The sequence below is a fragment of the Scyliorhinus canicula genome, chromosome 1 (assembly GCF_902713615.1).
Source record: "Scyliorhinus canicula chromosome 1, sScyCan1.1, whole genome shotgun sequence".
In the NCBI taxonomy this organism is placed as follows: Eukaryota; Metazoa; Chordata; class Chondrichthyes; order Carcharhiniformes; family Scyliorhinidae; genus Scyliorhinus; species Scyliorhinus canicula.
In genome coordinates, this window is record NC_052146.1 from 196098101 (window position 1) to 196117505 (window position 19405).

The window sequence follows — 19405 nt, forward strand, 5'->3', positions numbered from 1 at the left end:
AACGTAGGCCAGTTCACTTGGGGATGCTTCCCCAGCTCTTTTAATTCCGTGGGAACTTTCACATCCAAATCAATACGCCGACACAGCCCCGGCTTAAGGTCTCATCCAAAGGCATCCACCTCCGATGGTGTAGGGCTCCCTCATCATAGCACTGGGAGTATCAGCCTTGATTTTTGTATTCCAATCTTGGAGTGGGACTGGAACCCAGAACCTTGTGACTCGGAGGCCAGCGTGCTACCAACTGAGCCATGGCTGACACAGTGACACAATATAGTCCAAAGATACAGCCCAAAGGTGTGAAGGTTAGGTGGATGGGCCATGCTAAAAATTACCCCTTGGTGTCCAAAGGTTATCTGGGGTTGAGGTTGTGGGGACAGGGCGGGGGAGTGGACTTGGGTTGGGTGCTCTTTGGCGGGCCGGTGCACATTCAATGGGCCGAATGGACTCCTGCATTGGAGGGATTCTATGATTCTATGAATATATATGATTTCAAATTGTACTTCCTGGATCCAGCAACCCACAAGGGATGTTGACTTGCTAATCTGTAATTCTTACTGTATAGTGCTGATCAGGAAATCTATTTTGCCGATAGTTTAAAAAGAACACCATTACCAGCCCAAGCCTCCCGTTCCCAATTCTTGCAAGTCGCCTTTTCCACTGCGCGAGCTTGTTGACGATTACTAACCTTGTGTACCTTTGGCTCGACCACTGCAACTTTTTACCACATTAACGCAGATGAGGTTGTGAGGGCAGCATTCCCTCAGTACAATAAATTCAATGTTGTAGTTGACGGAAGCAAACATTCTGACAGCCTGCACAATTTTCTGAGATGTATTTTATGCCCCCACCGCCCCCATATTTGAAAGCAGGCCACCTGTCCCACATATGGTGGGCAAGTAAGGCAGCCCACTAATCCAACCCCAGTAAAATGCAACTCTCTAAGTCTGTAATAGAAGATGCCTAGTTACAAACATTTCCAAGCTCATTTGTTTGATTTTTGTGGTTTAGACCTGCGTTACAGTTTGAAAAAGAATGAATGGGCAGGGAGGGCACTGATAGGAGACGTTAAGTGTAAGTGGGAGAAAGAGCTGGGGAGGGTGCTGGAGGCTGGGTTATGGGAGGAGGCTGGGTTATGGGAGGAGGCTGGGTTATGGGAGGAGGCTCTGAGGAGAGTGAATGCATCCTCTTTGTGCGCCAGGCTCAGCCTCATTCAATTTAAAGTAGTTGACAGGGTGCATATGATGAGGGCCAGAATGAGCAGGTTTTTCGAAGGGGGGGGGGGGGGGGGGGGGGGGGGGGGGGCAGACCATGTCCATATGTTTTGGACTTGTCCAAAGCTGGAGGGATTTTGGCGGGGCTTCGCTGATGTGATATCTGCGGTGCTGAGGTTGAAGGTTGTCCCAAGTTCAGAAGTGGCAGTTTTTGGAGTGTCGGAACACCCAGGAGTTAAGGGGACTAGAGAGTCCAATGTTTTGGCCTTAATAAAAACATTTTTTTAAAAAAAGAGGCAGCAGGTCAATTGATGACCCTCACTCCAAGAATATACTCCTCCAGAGGCGACAACCTCAACCTGCCTAATGTAATACATAATATTAGAATATAAAGGTGCAAGTAAAGTTGCCATAGTCCCAGATGACCATCAGCTGTTTTCCCCTTTGAGGGGAGAGCTGACTGGTGATGATTTAACCGCACCACACCTCTGGCGAGGAGCAAGGTTGAGAAGGCGGAGCCTTCGTGAATAAACTCAGCTAGTAAGGGAATTGAACCCCTGCTGCTGGCCTCGCTCTACACCACGAGCCTGCTGTCTAGCTGTGGGTGGCACGGTAGCACAGTGGGTAGCACTGTTGTGTCATATCGCCAGTGTCCCAGGTTCAATTCCGGCTTGGTCACTCTCTGTGTGGAATCTGCACGTTCTCCCCGTGGTCTGCGTGGGTTCCAGCTGGGTGATCCGGTCACCACCCACAAGTCCCGAACGACGTGTTGTAAGGTGAATTGGACATTCTGAATTCTCCCTCAGTGTACCCGAACAGGCACCGTAGTGTGGCGACTAGGGGCTTTTCACAGTAACTTCATTGCAGTGTTAATGTAAGCCTACTTGTGACACTAATAAAGATTATTATTAGATTATTATGTTGCAACCCTCGTGGAAATCACTGCATCTGGACTATCAGATTCCCCGTGACCGCCACTGGATACAAGCACCCCTGGAAACGAAGGGGCGGGGCTGCCCCTTAACAGGGGAATACACTAGTATAAAAACCCTAACCTGGATGCAGGTTGAGGAGAGAGACCCTTCGGAGAGTGGAGATCTTGTGTATTGTAAATAAACCTGACGTTTGTTTCCACCTGCTTGGTCAATGCGTGCTACTTTAGCGGATTCTACACTAGCCAACTGAACTAAACTGGTCCCCTGTTAGAATATACAGTGCAGACAACTGTCTAGTGCAATACAGTTCCACTTGATTAGTTATAAAAAGAAGGGTCCTAACTTTTTTGGTGAAATTATGACTTAGAATTCTAATCTGTCAGTCTTGACATATTGCTAGGTGGAGGTTGTTCTATTGGCTTGCCAATAGAAATAATACATTTTTAAAAATTTAAATCCTGTCCTCCGGTTCTTCAGGCCCTGAACAAGGCTTTTTCCACCCTACACACACGCGTAACTACCTTAAACCGGCTTCTTTGAAACCTTAGGCCTCGGATGTGAAAGTGAAGGGAATGATATAATTGGTAATTTATTTTTAAATTAGTATTAAAACATAAATTACAGGGTAACCCTCGCTCCAAGAATATACTCCTCCAGAGGCGACAACCTCAACTTGCCTAATGTAATACATGATATTAGAATATAAAGGTGCAAGTAAAGTTGCCGTAGTCCTGAGTAAGGTGATGGAAAGTAAGACATGGAAAGAAAGACTTTCCATTTAGAAAGCACCTTTCGCAACTACAGGATGTCCCATAGAACTTTGCAACCAATGAAGTATTTTGAAGTGTGGTCATTGTTGTGCGTTGTGGCACAGTGGGTAGTGGACCAGGAGATCCGGGTTTGGGCCCCTCCTCAGGACTGGATGGCTCTGGAAGGTGTCTTCGTCCATGGTCGAACAGGTTGATTATCAGCTTGTAAATCCGTCCCATACACCTGATGGCAGGTGGTAAGCGTGGGAGAGTTTCCTGGTTAGCCATACCGCAGAGGGCAAGGCCAAACCACTACAGTGCTTTGTCAAGCATGATGTGGCGATGCCGGTGTTAGACTGGGGTGAGCACAGCAAGAAGTCTTACAACACCAGGTTAAAGTCCATCAGGTTTGTTTTGAATCACTAGCTTTTGGAGTGCAGCTCCTTCATCAGGTGAATGGAGAGGTGGTTTCCAGAAACATACATATAAACAAAGTCAAAGATGCAAGACGATAATTTGAATGCGAGTCTTTGCAGGTAATTAAGTCTTTACAGGACCAGGCGGAGCAACTGGAGAGAGGGATATTCACAGGTTAAAGAGACATGAACTGTCTCAAGCCAGGATAGTTAGGATTTCGCAAGCCCAGGCCAGATGATGAGGGGGTGAATGTAATGCGACATGAATCCCAGGTCCCGGTTGAGGCCGCACTCGTGTGCGGAACTTGGCTATAAATTGCTGCTCGGCGATTCTGCGTTGTCGTGCGTCCTGAAGGCCGCCTTGGAGAACGCTTACCCGAAGATCAGAGGCTGAATGCCCTTGACTGCTGAAGTGTTCCCCGACTAGAACGGAACATTCCTGCCTGGTGATTGTCGCACGATGTCCGTTCATCCATTGTCACAGCGTCTGCATGATCTCATCAATGTATCACGCTTCGGGACATCCTTTCCTGCAGAGTATGAGGCAGACAATGTTGGCCCAATCGTAAGAGTATGTACCATGTCCCTGGTGGGTGGTGTTCTTGCGTGTAATGGTGGTATCCATGCCGATGATCTGGCACATCTTTCAGAGATTGCCATGGCAGGGTTGCCTGGTCGCTGTTCTGAAGGCTGGGTAGTTTGCTGCAAACAATGGTCTGTTTTGAGGTTGCGCGGTTGTTTGAAGGCAAGTAGTGGGGATACGGAGATGACCTTGGCAAGATGTTCGTCTTCATCGATGACATGTTGAAGGCTGCGAAGAAGATGTCGTAGTTTCTCCGCTCCGGGGAAGTACTGGACGACGAAGGGTACTCTGTCAGTTGTGTCCTGTGTTTATCTTTTGAGGAGGTTGGTGCGTTTTTTTGCTGTGGCGCGTTGGAACTGTCGATTGATGAGTCAAGCACCGTATCCCGTTCGTACGAGGGCATCTTTCAGCGATTGTAGATGTCTGTTGCACTCCTCATCTGAGCAGATCCTGTGTATATGCGCCACAACAAAAACCCACACCGACCACTGTTGTGCTGTAAGAGCCCCAGTTGCCAATTTACACACCGCAAACTCGCTCAAACAGCAATGTGATATTAACCAGTTCAACTATTTCAGCAGTGTTGATTGAGGGATAAATATTATTTGGGCACGGGGGGATAAATATTGGTTGGGCACTGGGGTAACTCCCCTGCTCGTCCTTCGAAATAGTGCCATGAAATCTTCTACATCCACCTGAGATGGGTGATTGTTCCCAATATCTGGTAGCAAATGTGGCAGAAGATGGCACATGTGAAGGAAGCTGCCATAATAAGTTATCCAATGGGATGACGTACTAAGCACAAAGCGTTGCCCATCACCCAGTTGCAGATTTGATGCTGCCCAATGTTAAGCAGTTACGCAATCTCACAACTCTTCTATTATTTGTCCTACATGTCCCTCCTACAGAGGTGCCAACCCAAAATCTATATCCAGAACTTTCACCACATTGGCATTTAAAAAGTACTTCACATACAAAGACACTTCCTCTCATGGCCAGTCTGTATGATGCACATACACACTGTAGAATGGTCAGTTGAACATCACTGTACAAGTTCTAGACACTTCCAGCACTACTTCATTGTTTACAGGATGATGAGCTCAAAGAGTGAAAAATTAGGAAAAGTGTACCCAATGTTACTGTCCTCTTAGCATCTTTTGAGGAGGTCACATTAAATATTCTTAGTGCTGAGAAAGAAGGGGGAGGCGGACTCTGGAGTACCAACCTTCTTACCTTGCACAGAAATATATTTGAGTACATTGTCATGACACCGAGCATATTCCAAAGTAAACAGTGTTTGAAGAGCATTGGCACTGAATCATCCTTTATTAATCATGTCAAATAATGGTTGAACTGTTCACATTAACCTTGATTTCTACGCATTGGGTGGGATTTTCAGGCCCCCATCAAGGTGGGGAACTGAGGCACATGGAGCCAAAAGTACAAATGCCAGCCAGTGTACTGATTCCAGGCCATTTTGAGGTAGGGCTAGCCAGCTCCCATGAGGCACTCGGCCAATTAGGCAGATTAAGAGCCTAATTAAAGGTAATTTAAGGAGGGGGAGTTGGATTTTCCAGTCGACCACCAATTCCCCGACACAATGGAGGCAGATCAACAGCCTGGAAGCAGGTATCCAGAGGCAGACCGTGAGTTCACTGCTCCATGGATACTTAGAGGCCGCCTGGGTATTGGTGCAGTCATAGACCATCCTTTAGAGCAGGGGTGGGCAAACTACGGCCCGCGGGCCGCATGCGGCCCACCAAAGGTATTTCTGCGGCCCACCAAGTCATTTTTAAAAAAAAAAAAAAAATTTTTTTTTTTTTTTTTTTAATTTTTTTTTAAAAATTTTTTTTTAATGGTTAATGGGTGGGGGGGCTGTTGGGTTACTTACTGGCATAGGGTGGATACGTTGACTTGAGTAGGGTGATCATTGCTTGGCACAACATCGAGGGCCGAAGGGCCTGTTCTGTGCTGTACTGTTCTATGTTCTATATGAGGCGCCCAGAATCATAACCGGGTGAAGTAATTATTTTACTTAATATACTATGCGGCCCTTTGTGAATTGTGAATTTCTGAATGCGGCCCTTGCACGGAAAAGTTTGCCCACCCCTGCTTTAGAGGGATTCCACACCCACCCTCCCAAATCCCTTACAATGACGGCCTGAAAAAACAGTGCTTTTACTGTTTTTCCAATTAAGTTTTTTTTAAAGTTAGTCAGAGGGTGCCTGCATGTTGAAGCACCCTCTCAACTACTTACCCTTCACTGAAGCCTGCTGCTCCTCTCAAAGTGGAAGATTTCTGACTGGCCCTCCAGCTTTAACAGCCTGTCTGATGCCCAACATGGAACCCCTGCTCTGTGCCAATTAAAGGATGACCCGATCCAAATTCCGAGTGACTGTTTGTTTCCGGGAGTGGGGGAAAGAGAGCTTTGGACCTAGAAACAATCCCGCTTCACAATTGGTAAGACAGAGTTAGACAATGATTTTTGTTTAGTGCGGGCAAGAACTATCGGATGCGTGGCGATGGTTCTTCACTGCGAAATGCATGGAAATGAAGTAGTTTGGTAGTAACGGGGTAGGGTCACTCATTTATGACCGAGATGAAGAGGAATTTCTTCTCTCATAGGGTAGTCAATCATTGGAACTCTTTACCACAGAGGGCTGCAGAGGCTGGGTCATTAAGTATGTTCAAGGTGGGGCGGCATGTGGCGCAGTGGTTAGCACTGGGACTGCGACACTGAGGACCTGGATTCGAATCACTGGGTTAGTGTCCGTATGGAGTTTGCATATTCTCCCCATGTCTGCCTGGGTTTCACCCCCACAACCCAAAGATGTGCAGGTTAGGTGGATTTGCCACGCTAAATTAAATTGCCCCTTAATTGGAGAAAAAATAATTGGGAACTCTAAATTTATTTTAAAAAACTATGTTCAAGGCGGCGATAGATTTTTAATCAGTAAGAGAATCAAGGGTTATGGGGATAAGGTGGGAAAATGGAGTTAAGAATTATCATATCAGATCAGTCATATGGTAGGGCAGACCCAGTGAGCCAAATGGCCTACTGTTGCTCCTACGTCTTAGAACATAGAACAGTACAGCACAGAACAGGCCCTTCGGCCCTCGATATTGTGCCGAGCAATGATCACCCTACTTAACCCACGTAACCCGTATACCCGTAACCCAACAATCCCCCCATTAACCTTGCACTACGGGCAATTTAGCATGGCCAATCCACCTAACCCGCACATCTTTGGACTGTGGGAGGAAACCGGAGCACCCGGAGGAAACCCACGCACACACGGGGAGGACGTGCAGACTCCACACAGACAGTGACCCAGCCGGGAATCGAACCTGGGACCCTGGAGCTGTGAAGCATTGATGCTAACCACCATGCTACCGTGAGGCCCCTAGTCTTATAGCCTAATGATTAGGAAAGGCAATGTGGATGCAGTTATAGGTCAGTAACTTTTGGGATGTGAAAACTCACAAAACAGTCCACCAAACGGAAGAGAGAAAGAAATTGCAAATTGCAGTGAAAAATGTAAATCCATTATTTTCCAGAAAATTGTGTTGATCAATTATTTATTCAGCAAGCATAATCTATACCCTTATTGAGTAACAAGATGGTTCGTAACCGTAACCTGGTACTGTTATTCCTGTTCAACAGAATCGGTCGATCTGCTTATTTGAAAAATCCTGAAGTAATAAGAAATTTGTTCGGATTCCCTTACATTATGAAAAACACAAAACCTTTCCCCCCCCCCCCCAAGGATTTGCAATTGATTCCAGAATCCATTTGAATGAATGACTATGGAAAGGTGTTGGATTTATTAAGTTATTAGGTAATTAGGCCATTGGGTTCTTTGGCGCTGTATACTAGCCCCTGGTGGCTTGTATTCAGTTGATAGTCAGGATAAACCTCTATCTTATCTGGTAGGTGCTCAAAACAGGATCACCTTTGCATGGGTCACAAATTCTAAGTTGTATCAACCCGCCTTGTTTTTGAATAAATGCGAAATAAGTTTTGTGTCCTCTTCAGCCCCCTCAGAATTTTAAAGAAATGTTTGGCAAATGATTTTTCTTTTCCTTTTAGCAGTCTGAATAAAATTAGTTTGGGCAGAAGTTTCTAATGAATGCAAGTCAACAACAGACACTTCCACAGTTTCCATTTAGTTCAGAAAAGGGGCTTCAAATGGGCTGACGCCCAGATGCTACATTTTTTTTTAAACACTGGACCGTACCTTTCAGAAATGTTGTTGAGGAAGAGAAGTAAACAGGGGAAGACTGACTCACAGGTCAGGGAGCTGAATCGTGAGCATCTCTTCAGGATGAGTGAGCACTATTGTAATTGCCGTGGTGATGACTTACCAATGACATTTTCTCGCTGTGCTTTCTCCCCTGTAGCGTCTACACCTCAGTGAAGATGTGGCTGGAGCGACTTTCATGGCAGCTGGAAGCTCAGCCCCTGAGCTCTTCACCTCGATCATAGGTAACTCGCTGAAGCCAAGTTTGAGATAAGGCAAAGCTGCCCGTCGTTAATCCTGTTTTGTTCATCCCTACCTTGCCCATCAGTCTTTTCTCCAGTAAACTGCTTGACATCCATTTTTGCTTGTCACTTTGCAAATTGCACCTTCAAAGGCTCCACTTTAAAAAGAAGCATTAGTAAAAACACAATCCTGTACTTTCCCTACATGTTCCATAAGGGGAGGTTTAGAATTAGACGCATCTTTTCTTAAAGTGCTCCTCTTAAACCATAAGACTAAGGAGCAGAATTAGGCCATTCGGCCCATCGAGTCTGCTCCAATATTCAATCATGGCTGATATGTTTCTCATCCCAATTCTCCTGCCTTCTCCCCACAATCCCTGATCCGGCTAGAATCACTCCTTGTTCTAGAATCATAGGATGGAGGCCATTGGCCTCTTGTCCGTGTCAGCGCTTTGTAAGAGCAACTCCGCTAATTCCACTCCTGCGCCTTTTCCTCATAGGTCCGCACATTTCTTTTCTTCATCTTTGGAAAAAGGTGTGGAATTCTCCAAGTAAAGCTCTGTGTACTGCTTCAGTACTTGACCGTGAGGCAGTTGTATGTGTAATAGGCAGAATACTCTCCTCACCTGCTGGCTTGCTGAGACAATTGTTCAATAATGGATTTTGGTAGCCTCCTGATATCCCATCCAGTGGCCACTCTTGAAATGAGGCTTGGCATGGTTCTTGTTCATTTGTGTATCATCGCTGAGCCCAGTCCTGAAACCCAAATGCAGACAACTTCTGCCAAGAATTAGTGGCTAATGAATCGGAGCAGGAACCTTGCCAATAACCCGGCAAAGGGGCCTATTGTAGTGCCTCATCCGCAACTCTGGCCACAATCAGTTAATGCAACATGGACCAGGATGATCTCGGATTTAGTTGCTGGGCCCTCAAGTCTCAGCAATTTAACATGAGTTCTCCCTGTTCCATAGAAGCATAGTTTATCATAACATAATGAATCACAGAAGGAGGCCATTCAGCCCATCGTGCTGGTCCCAGTTCTGTGAAAAGGAGCCACCCAATTTGTGCTACTTCCTTGCTCCTTCCTTGCAGTTCAATTTTTATTTTTTTTGCCTTTCAAAAATAGAGTATTTATCCAATTCTCTATTTGAAAGTTGTTCTTGAATCTGCTTCCACCACCCTTTCCAGCAACGCATTCCAGGTCACAGCTTGCTGCATTTAGAAAAAAATCCTCTGGTTCTTTTGCTGATCAGTGACCACAATTATTTCCTGTCCGTTAAATGCCCGTTGCTGTTGTGCTTTTTTTAAAAAATCTACTTTTCTCATTTTTAATGAATATGTCCATATTTGTATTGGAATCTGTCCATTTAAACTTGGCACCCTGTTGTCATCGTACCCGTTCTCCAGAGCATGGACTGCGGAGAAAACTCCATACCTGCTTTAAACTTGAGAAGACTTCTGTCCAGAGAAGGATGAAGCAGACAAATCTCACACTTGCATCTGTTTTCCGTTGCTTGTTTTACCCCAGAACAGGTCTCTACCCTTCGGCCAGTGGCTACAGTTTGAGGTTGCTCCGCACTCCGCATCAAGCTTGGCTGGCCAGGAGACTGTTTTGCTACTTTTACCACAGGTGTATTAGAAGGATTTACAGGTTGATAATTGCCTCTGTGGCCGCATTATGAACGCACTTCCTGTGGCCATCAAGTCCGAGGGTGGGACTTGAATATGGAGCTTCTGGCTCAGAGGCAGAGATGTTGCCCTCCATGCCGCAAGACCTCCTCCCCAACTCTGATTTTCTACTTGTCAATTTTAAAGTCATACCTTCTTGTTTTTATTTTGGACTTTGAATTGAAATTATTAGTTATGATTGAGGACCAAATGTATGACTTCAAAATTGAAACTCAATATTAGAATCCTAGAATCCCTACAGAGCAGACAGAAGCCATTTGGCCCTTGGAGCCTTCACCGACCCTCGGAAAGAGCACCCTACCTCGGCCCACTCCCCGGCCCTATTCCCGTAATCCGCCCTAACCTTTAGACACTTAAGGGGTGTGGTGAATGAGATTCACACGGTATTATAAGTTACCAATGTCACTCTGTTCCCATTGTATATATGTACCGATATTGTAAGTGCAGTTGCACTACTTGACCACCAGGAGAGTAGCTCTGGGAGTACTCGAGAGTTTGTACTGGGCTCCCCCCTTGGCTCCGCCCAGAACGCCTCCCCCTGGAGCTGCTGTATAAAGATCCGTGCCACCGAGCCAGCCGGCCAGTTCATCGAAAGTTCAACGGCGAACAGGCTGGCTCTATTAAAACCGCTATTCTAATCCTACAAGCACGTGTCCGTAGAATTGATGGTTCCATCAAGGGGAAATTGAACATGGCCAATCCACTGAACCTACACATGTTTGTACTGTGGGAGGGGACCACAGCACCAGGAGGAAATCCATGCAGACACGGGAAGAAAGCGTAAACTCCACACAGTCACTCAAAACCAGAATCAAACCCTGGTCTCTGATGCTGTGAGGCAGCAATGCTAACCACTGTGCCACCCTATATATTTAATATTTTATATTACATTTTTTTCTGAGTTACAAAACATCAGGGGCGGGATTCTCCCAGCCCTGGGCCGGGCCGGAGAATCCCTGCGAAAGGGCCACGCCTCCCCGACACCGGCACGCGATTGGAGAATCGGCGGCATTGGCGCTGGCATGGTTGGCGCAGCGCCGGTCGCGGGCCGCTCTACGCTGCCGGCCCGCCGATTCTCCGGACGAGCGGATGTAAGAAAAGAGCCGAGTCCCGCCGCCGCCGTTCTAACCTGCTCAGGGCTGGCGGCACCTCGGCGTGTAAGGGTCAGGTGGCGGCCTTTGGGGGGGAGGGGGGGTCTGACTCCGGAGGGAGCCTCCGTTGTGGCCTGGCCCACCATCGGGACCCACCGATCGTCCGGCCGGCCTCTCTGACTGGGGGGGGCCTCCTTTCCTACACGCTGGCCCCTGTAGTCCTGCGCGATATTGCACCGGGGCTGGCGCATTGCATGCGTGCGTTGGCACCGGTGCCACTGTACATGTCTTTGTTGGCGCCGGCGCAACTCCGCATGCGCGGATACTGGGGCGCACAGTTCACGCCGGGATCTGCAGCTGGAGCGGCGCGAATTAGTAGGGGCCAGAATTAGTCATGGGAGCGGCCCATTCACACAGTCGTCATCCCACCCCATATCTGTGCAACCTAATCCAATTATCTCTTGCCAACTAACTGCTCTTTCCCTGAAGACCGCACCTACCTTGGCTGTTCATGTACAACACCATAGGGGAAGGAATAATTTTTCCTCAGCATTATTTGTCTTGTGACGTACTCGCTTAGTCAACATTTTAAGCAAAATTTTATATCAAATTCAAAACATTATTGAACAATTGTTAATATGCATAACCTTTGAAAGCAAGACATTTGGAATTGATGCTTTTATGGAACAGTATCTCTGCAATAGTATATTCAGATGCTTTACAACGTATTTTGGATAAATTAAGCCAAGTTGCTACACTATTACTGAAAGAAAGGTCCATTAACATTATTGGATTTCTAATTGTGCCAAAGTTGGACACGGGCACTGATAGTGTGCATCACAAACTCACAATCTCCAGTATGCTTTCATTGCTCGATAACTAGCTCATGGCAGTTGAGTACTTTGAATATCTACACTGTTGTGTTCAATGTTTGTGCTGATGTGTCTTTCCCTGTGTGTACAGGTGGTATTCCAACGATACCACAGTTTGTATCCCTGCTTACTATTCCCTTTCTATTTCTCAGGGGTGTTCATCACAAAGGGGGACGTAGGGGTCGGAACCATTGTGGGTTCGGCAGTGTTCAACATTCTCTGCATTATTGGAGTATGCGGACTTTTCTCAGGATTGGTAAGCAAACCTTCAGTAGCCGTCTACAGGTGTTCACATTGTGGTCAATGTGAGACATAAAATACCCAAACTCTTGGGTACAATGCCATTATTGGTAATTGGTTGGGTGGTCATGCCTTGGTAACATACAATACAAAAGAGGAAGCACCAGAGAAACTGTTGGTGTGTCTGTTCCATTTGGTGTTTAACGCCTGAAAATAGATTAAAAGAGCCTTTTTTTTCCTCCCTTCATCGAGGATGAGGAGTCAAGATATCTGCTATTGGCTTGTGCTTTACAAATAGTGAGATGATAGACAATTTGTGGAAAAACAAATGCAATTGAGTTCAGGATATGATTATACAATCTGGTCTCTGGGTAAAAGCAGTTAGCTGGAGGCTGATTGGATTCAACAAATGATTTCAAAATTAACTTAGATAAGCGATGCCAGACAGGCAGGACCTGAGTCTTGTTAGATGGAGGAAGAGGTTTCTTTATGCTCATTTATTTCCAATTGCCAGATATTTTAGTCTGATTTGAGGACTTTCACATTATGTTGGATTGCAGATTCTGATGTCAGATTTTTGGAAGCCTTAGCAATGTTGATTGCTTCCTCCACCCAATCAGCCCTGAACTTAGTTGGGATATTTTTCACCCAAGGTACAGATTCTAAGAGGCTGGAACATGAGTCGGGGAGCACGATATCCGGATAAGGATTCCATTGTTTAGGCACTGGATAAAAGAAAATTACTGCAGATGCTGTAATCTGAAACCAAAGAGAAAATGCTGGAAACTCTCAGCAGGTCTGGCAGCATCTGTAAGGAGAGAAAAGAGCTAACGTTTTGAGTCCAGGTGGCCATTTGTCAAAGCTAAAGATAGAGAAACACAGAGAAGGCTTTATCTGTCTTTAGCTTTGACAAAGGGCCACCTGGACTCAAAACGTTAGATCTTTTCTCTCCCTACAGATGCTGCCAGACCTGCTGAGATTTTCCAGCATTTTCTCTTTGGGTCCATTGTTTAGGACTGAGGTGAGGAGAGATTTCTTCACTAGAGGGTTGTGAGTCTTTGGGTTTATCTACCCAGATGCAAGTAGATGCTCCATTGCTGAGTATATTTTCCGGATAGAGATTGGTAAATGGTTTGATTTTTCTGAGAATCAAAGAATATGGGGAGTGGGCAGAAAAGTGGAGTTAAGGTAGATCAGCCGTGAAAGCATTGAATAGTGGATCAGGCTCGAGGGGCCTAGTGGTCTGTTCTTGATCCTACATCTTAAGTTCTTACGTACGAGTGTGCGCAAGTACAAGTATACTTCTTCCAAGTCTGAGCCTGAAGAATGACATTGGATGGCAACAATTTGTTTGGACATTTTGCAAATGACAATGCAGTTTCCCACAGAAATAAACAGGTCAAATATAAATTTATGTCAACAAACGTATCCTTGCACTAATCCTTGACCCAAGTGGAGGTTGTCTTGCCTGAAAAGTGGCATTTTACAGCACATGAAGGAGAATAGTTAGTGTTTGGGGTCCTCATTCTTGATTTACAGTAAGAAGTCTTACAACACCAGGTTAAAGTCCAACAGGTTTGTTTTAAACACAAGGGGCGCGATTCTCCGCAAATGCGGAGAGTCGTGAAGGCTGCCGTGAAACTGGCCGTGTTTCACGGCAGCCTCTGCGCCCCCTCCCGGGACCCGATTCTGCTCCCCGGTCGGGGCTAGCAGTGGGGCCCCGTGAACCTCGGCATCGCAGGCTTAGCGAAGTTCGCTAAGCCCGCGCGCCAAGGTTAACGGCGGCTGACGCAAATGATGACGTCAGCCGCGCATGTGCGGATTGGACGGCTCCAATCCGCGCATGCGCGGATGACGTCATCACGCATAAGCGTGAAACCCGCGCATGCACGGGCCGTTATGCCCCTCAGCCGCCCCGTGGACTGATCCAGCGGGGCGGCGGAGGAACAAAGAGTGCGCGGGGTTCGGACCCGCTGCCCGCGATTGGTGCCCACCGATCGCGGGCCCGTGCCAATCGGTGGCATGGTTCTCCAGAACGGCACTTTGCGGCCGTTTTCACGAACTGTCATAGCAGGTGTGTTTAAATTCGTGAAAACGGCCGTAAAGGCGTGGGAAATCGGCCCATCGGATAGGGGAGAATCGCTGCTCGCCGTAAAAAAATGCCGAGCAGCGATTCGTGTCGTGGGGCGGCCGTGGGGGGGGGGGGGGGGGGGGGAGAATAGCGGGAGGTCGAGAAAAATGTCGGGAAGGCCCTCTCGCTATTCTCCGACCCGTCGTGGGGGGCGGAGAATCGCGCCCCACCTTTCGGAGCGCTGCTCCTTCCTCAGGTAAATATTCTTGATTTAGCATGTTTCTCAAAGTGCTGTTCTAGTGTGACCTATCTTGCTTGATCGTTAACATTTAATGCCAACATGACTAATAAAAATGGTGGAGAGAAATATTGGGATATTCTCTTACATTGTCCACTCAAATCCTTATTTTCAGTTTTTCCTACTTTCTGTAAGTTCCTACAGATCTGCAACATTAACAACAGCGATTTTTAACCTGTCAATCGTGAATTCCGTGACCCAGGGAGAAGTGGGGGGCTCGATGGAGGCTCCGTTAAGGGGGAACCATAGGTTCGTCCCGGGGAACATGGATGGGGGATTTCGGGGATGGTATAGAGCGGGCATTAGACAGCTGAAGGACATGTTTATCGACGGAAGATTTGCGAGCCTGGGGGAGTTGGAAGAGAAATTTGGGCTCCCGCCGGGAAACATGTTTAGATATCTGCAGGTAAAGGCATTTGCTAGACGGCAGGTGGAGGGATTCCCTGCGCTCCCCGCGAAGGGGGTGAGTGACAGGGTGCTCTCGGGGGTCTGGGTCGGGGAGGGGAAGATATCCGATATCTACAAGCTTATGCAGGAGAAGGAAGAGGCGTCAGTAGAGGAGCTGAAAACGAAGTGGGAGGGGGAACTGGGGGAACAGATCGAAGACGGGACATGGGCTGATGCCCTGGAGAGGGTAAATTCTTCCTCCTCGTGTGCGCGGCTTAGCCTCATCCAATTCAAGGTGCTGCATAGGGCCCACATGACTGGGACGAGGATGAATAGGTTCTTTGGGGGTGAAGATAGGTGTGCCAGGTGCTCGGGGAGTCCAGCGAACCATGCCCATATGTTCTGGGCATGCCCGGCATTGGAGGAGTTCTGGAAGGGGGTGGCGAGGACGGTGTCAAGGGTGGTGGGATCCAGGGTCAAGCCAGGATGGGGACTCGCGATCTTTGGGGTTGGGGTAGAGCCGGGAGTGCAGGAGGCGAAAGAGGCCGGTGTGCTGGCCTTTGCGTCCCTAGTAGCCCGGCGAAGGATTTTGCTACAGTGGAAGGACGCGAGGCCCCCAAGCGTGGAGACCTGGATCAATGACATGGCGGGCTTTATTAAGCTTGAGAAGGTTAAATTCGCCCTGAGAGGATCGGTGCAAGGGTTCTTTAAACGGTGGCAACCTTTCCTTGACTTTCTGGCTCAACGATAGGGTACTGGGACAGTGGCAGCAGCAACCCGGTGGGGGGGGGGGGCGTTGATTATGTTAGCTTATTTTATTTAAATTTGATTTATCTAATTTTAATTTATGGTTAAGTTCTCTTGTTTGGGGGGGGGTGGGGGAATGTGATACATGTGATGTTACGGTATGGGGGGAATTGTGGGTGTTATGGGGCTGTTAGTTGCATATTACTGCATTTTGCTATACTTTTTGTTATATTTTCTGCAAAAAATTCCAATAAAAAAATTAAAAAAAAAAAAAAAAAAAAAAAGTGAATTCCGTGACCCCTTGAGTAGCATTCAGACTAGATGTCACCTCCATTGTTGTGAATTGTAAAGCTGGCTCTGCTGGGTAAAAAGTGTCATATACAGGATATTTCCACCCCCACCCCTATTCTTTTGGAAAGAAATGGTGAAAATTTCAAAAACGTCTCCCTCCATGAGAGCAAAGTGAGTACAAAGCCAATTTCGGATTGGATCTTGGAATGTTGGAAGTCTAATGCTCCACCACCATATCTAAGCCTAAAACTACTTATTACATTTTCCAAAGAAGTATAAACTGAGTGCAGTAGAGGTTTGCGTGGATAAATGTTCAGAAGGCATTTATGAAAGAAATTGCCATACGAGGGTTGATTTGGAGATCAGGAAAAGTGTTTTCCTGGATAGAGGTGAGGCTTAATGGATTGGTGGGATGGAGGAGATGTTGGAGTAGTGGTAATGTCACAGAACTGGTAATCTAGAGACCCAACCTAACACTCTGGGGGCAGGGTTCAAATCCTGCCATGGCAGCTGAATGAGTAAAAACACATCTGGTTCACTAATGTGCTTTTGGGAAGGAAATCTGCCATCTTTACCTGGTCTGGCCTACGTGTGACTCACAGCAATGTAGTTGACTCCCAATTGCCCTCTGAAGAAGCCACTCAGTGCAAGGGCAATTAGGGATGGGCAAAAAATGCTGGTCTCGCCAGCGACACCCACATCCCATGAAAGAATTTAAATAGATGTAGGTAGTGAATTTGCTTGCTGTTTAATATTAAATGATTTGGATACAGATTTAAGAGAATTCTATTATATTTTGCTGACATCGAATTAGAAGGTGTGAGAAACTGAAGTAACAGAGAAAGGTAACGTGGAACATTTTTACCATAAATGTCTATTAAAGTAGAATTGGTAAAGATTTCAAAAGTAATAATATCAAAGAATGTGGGAACGAGGGAGAGAAGTATGATTAGAGTAATTTACTCCAGTGCAGTGGGAATCAAAAGCCAAATAGATTCCTTCTGCCTGAAGCCTGAAGCACACTGAGTCGAGGTTGTTTTTTTTATCAGCTCCATTGTAGAAGCTTGATCATGTCATTTAATTTTGCATGCCAGTAGTGTACTGAAGGGGTGCTGTGATGTGTCTTAGATCCTGTTGTTTGGATGAAATAAGGTTCTTAGATAGACCTAAATTATCGCATTGTACTATTTATTCCCTCGGTCAACATTTCAAGAAATGGACAATCTAGTCCATTATCTCAATGTTGCCCGCCAAACATGCTGTGTGAATTTTTGACTGCTGCTTCCTCCTGCACGGTGCGGGACATCAAAAATATTTAATTGAAGCGGCACGGTAAGGCAGCACGGTAGCACAGTGGTAAGGCAGCACGGTAGCACGGTAAGGCAGCACGGTAGCACGGTGGTAAGGCAGCACGGTAGCACAGTGGTAAGGCAGCACGGTAGCACGGTGGTAAGGCAGCACGGTAGCACAGTGGTAAGGTAGCACAGTGGTAAGGCAGCATGGTAGCACTGTGGTAAGTCAGCACGGTAGCACAGTGGTAAGGCAGCACGGTAGCACAGTGGTAAGGCAGCATGGTAGCACGGTGGTAAGGCAGCACGGTAGCACAGTGGTAAGGCAGCACGGTAGCACTGTGGTAAGTCAGCACGGTAGCACAGTGGTAAGGCAGCACGGTAGCACAGTGGTAAGGCAGCATGGTAGCACGGTGGTAAGGCAGCACGGTAGCACAGTGGTAAGGCAGCACGGTAAGGCAGCACGGTAGCACGGTAAGGCAGCACAGTAGCACGGTAAGGCAGCACGGTAGCACAGTGGTAAGGCAGCACGGTACCACAGTGGTAAGGCAGCACGGTAGCACAGTGGTAAGGCAGCACGGTAGCACAGTGGTAAGGCAGCACGGTAGCACGGTGGTAAGGCAGCACGGTAGCACGGTAAGGCAGCACGGTAGCACAGTGGTAAGGCAGCACGGTACCACAGTGGTAAGGCAGCACGGTAGCACAGTGGTAAGGCAGCACGGTAGCACGGTAGCACAGTGGTAAGGCAGCACGGTAGCACGGTGGTAAGGCAGCACGGTAGCACGGTAAGGCAGCACGGTAGCACAGTGGTAAGGCAGCACGGTAGCACAGTGGTAAGGCAGCACGGTAGCACAGTGGTAAGGCAGCACGGTAGAACAGTGGTAAGGCAGCATGGTAGCACAGTGGTAAGGCAGCACGGTAGCACGGTAAGGCAGCACGGTAGAACAGTGGTAAGGCAGCATGGTAGCACGGTGGTAAGGCAGCACGGTAGCACGGTAAGGCAGCACGGTAGCACGGTGGTAAGGCAGCACGGTAGCACAGTGGTAAGGCAGCACGGTAGCACAGTGGTAAGGCAGCACGGTAGCACGGTAAGGCAGCACGGTAGCACAGTGGTAAGGCAGCACGGTAGAACAGTGGTAAGGCAGCACGGTAGCACAGTGGTAAGGCAGCACGGTAGCACGGTGGTAAGGTAGCACAGTGGTAAGGCAGCACGGTAGCACAGTGGTAAGGCAGCACGGTAGCACGGTAAGGCAGCACGGTAGCACAGTGGTAAGGCAGCACGGTAGAACAGTGGTAAGGCAGCACGGTAGCACGGTAAGGCAGCACGGTAGCACGGTGGTAAGGCAGCATGGTAGCACGGTGGTAAGGCAGCACGGTAGCACTGTAAGGCAGCACGGTAGCACAGTGGTAAGGCAGCACGGTAAGGCAGCACGGTAGCACAGTGGTAAGGCAGCACGGTAGCACAGTGGTAAGGCAGCACGGTAGCACAGTGGTAAGGCAGCACGGTAGCACAGTGGTAAGGCAGCACGGTAGCACGGTAAGGCAGCACAGTGGTAAGGCAGCACGGTAGCACAGTGGTAAGGCAGCACGGTAGCACAGTGGTAAGGCAGCACGGTAGAACAGTGGTAAGGCAGCACGGTAGCACAGTGGTAAGGCAGCACGGTAGCACGGTAAGGCAGCACAGTGGTAAGGCAGCACGGTAGCACAGTGGTAAGGCAGCACGGTAGCACAGTGGTAAGGCAGCACGGTAGAACAGTGGTAAGGCAGCACGGTAGCACAGTGGTAAGGCAGCACGGTAGCACAGTGGTAAGGCAGCACGGTAGCACAGTGGTAAGGCAGCACGGTAGCACGGTGGTAAGGGAGCACGGTAGCACGGTAAGGCAGCACAGTGGTAAGGCAGCACGGTAGCACAGTGGTAAGGCAGCACGGTAGCACAGTGGTAAGGCAGCACGGTAGCACAGTGGTAAGGCAGCACGGTAGCACAGTGGTAAGGCAGCACGGTAAGGCAGCACGGTAGCACAGTGGTAAGGCAGCACGGTAGCACATTGGTAAG

The 19405-nt window shown here is 47.9% G+C and overlaps 1 protein-coding gene across 2 annotated transcripts in view; it reads left to right on the forward strand.

Annotated features, from left to right (window-relative positions):
* slc24a3 (solute carrier family 24 member 3) overlaps positions 1-19405 on the forward strand; it is a 498180-nt gene that overhangs the window by 340519 nt on the left and 138256 nt on the right. For both annotated transcript variants that reach the window (XM_038805855.1, XM_038805865.1), the window contains 2 exons: positions 8296-8380; positions 12182-12285. In XM_038805855.1, coding sequence (XP_038661783.1) covers positions 8296-8380; positions 12182-12285 — 189 coding nt within the window. The remainder of the gene's footprint in view (positions 1-8295; positions 8381-12181; positions 12286-19405) is intronic.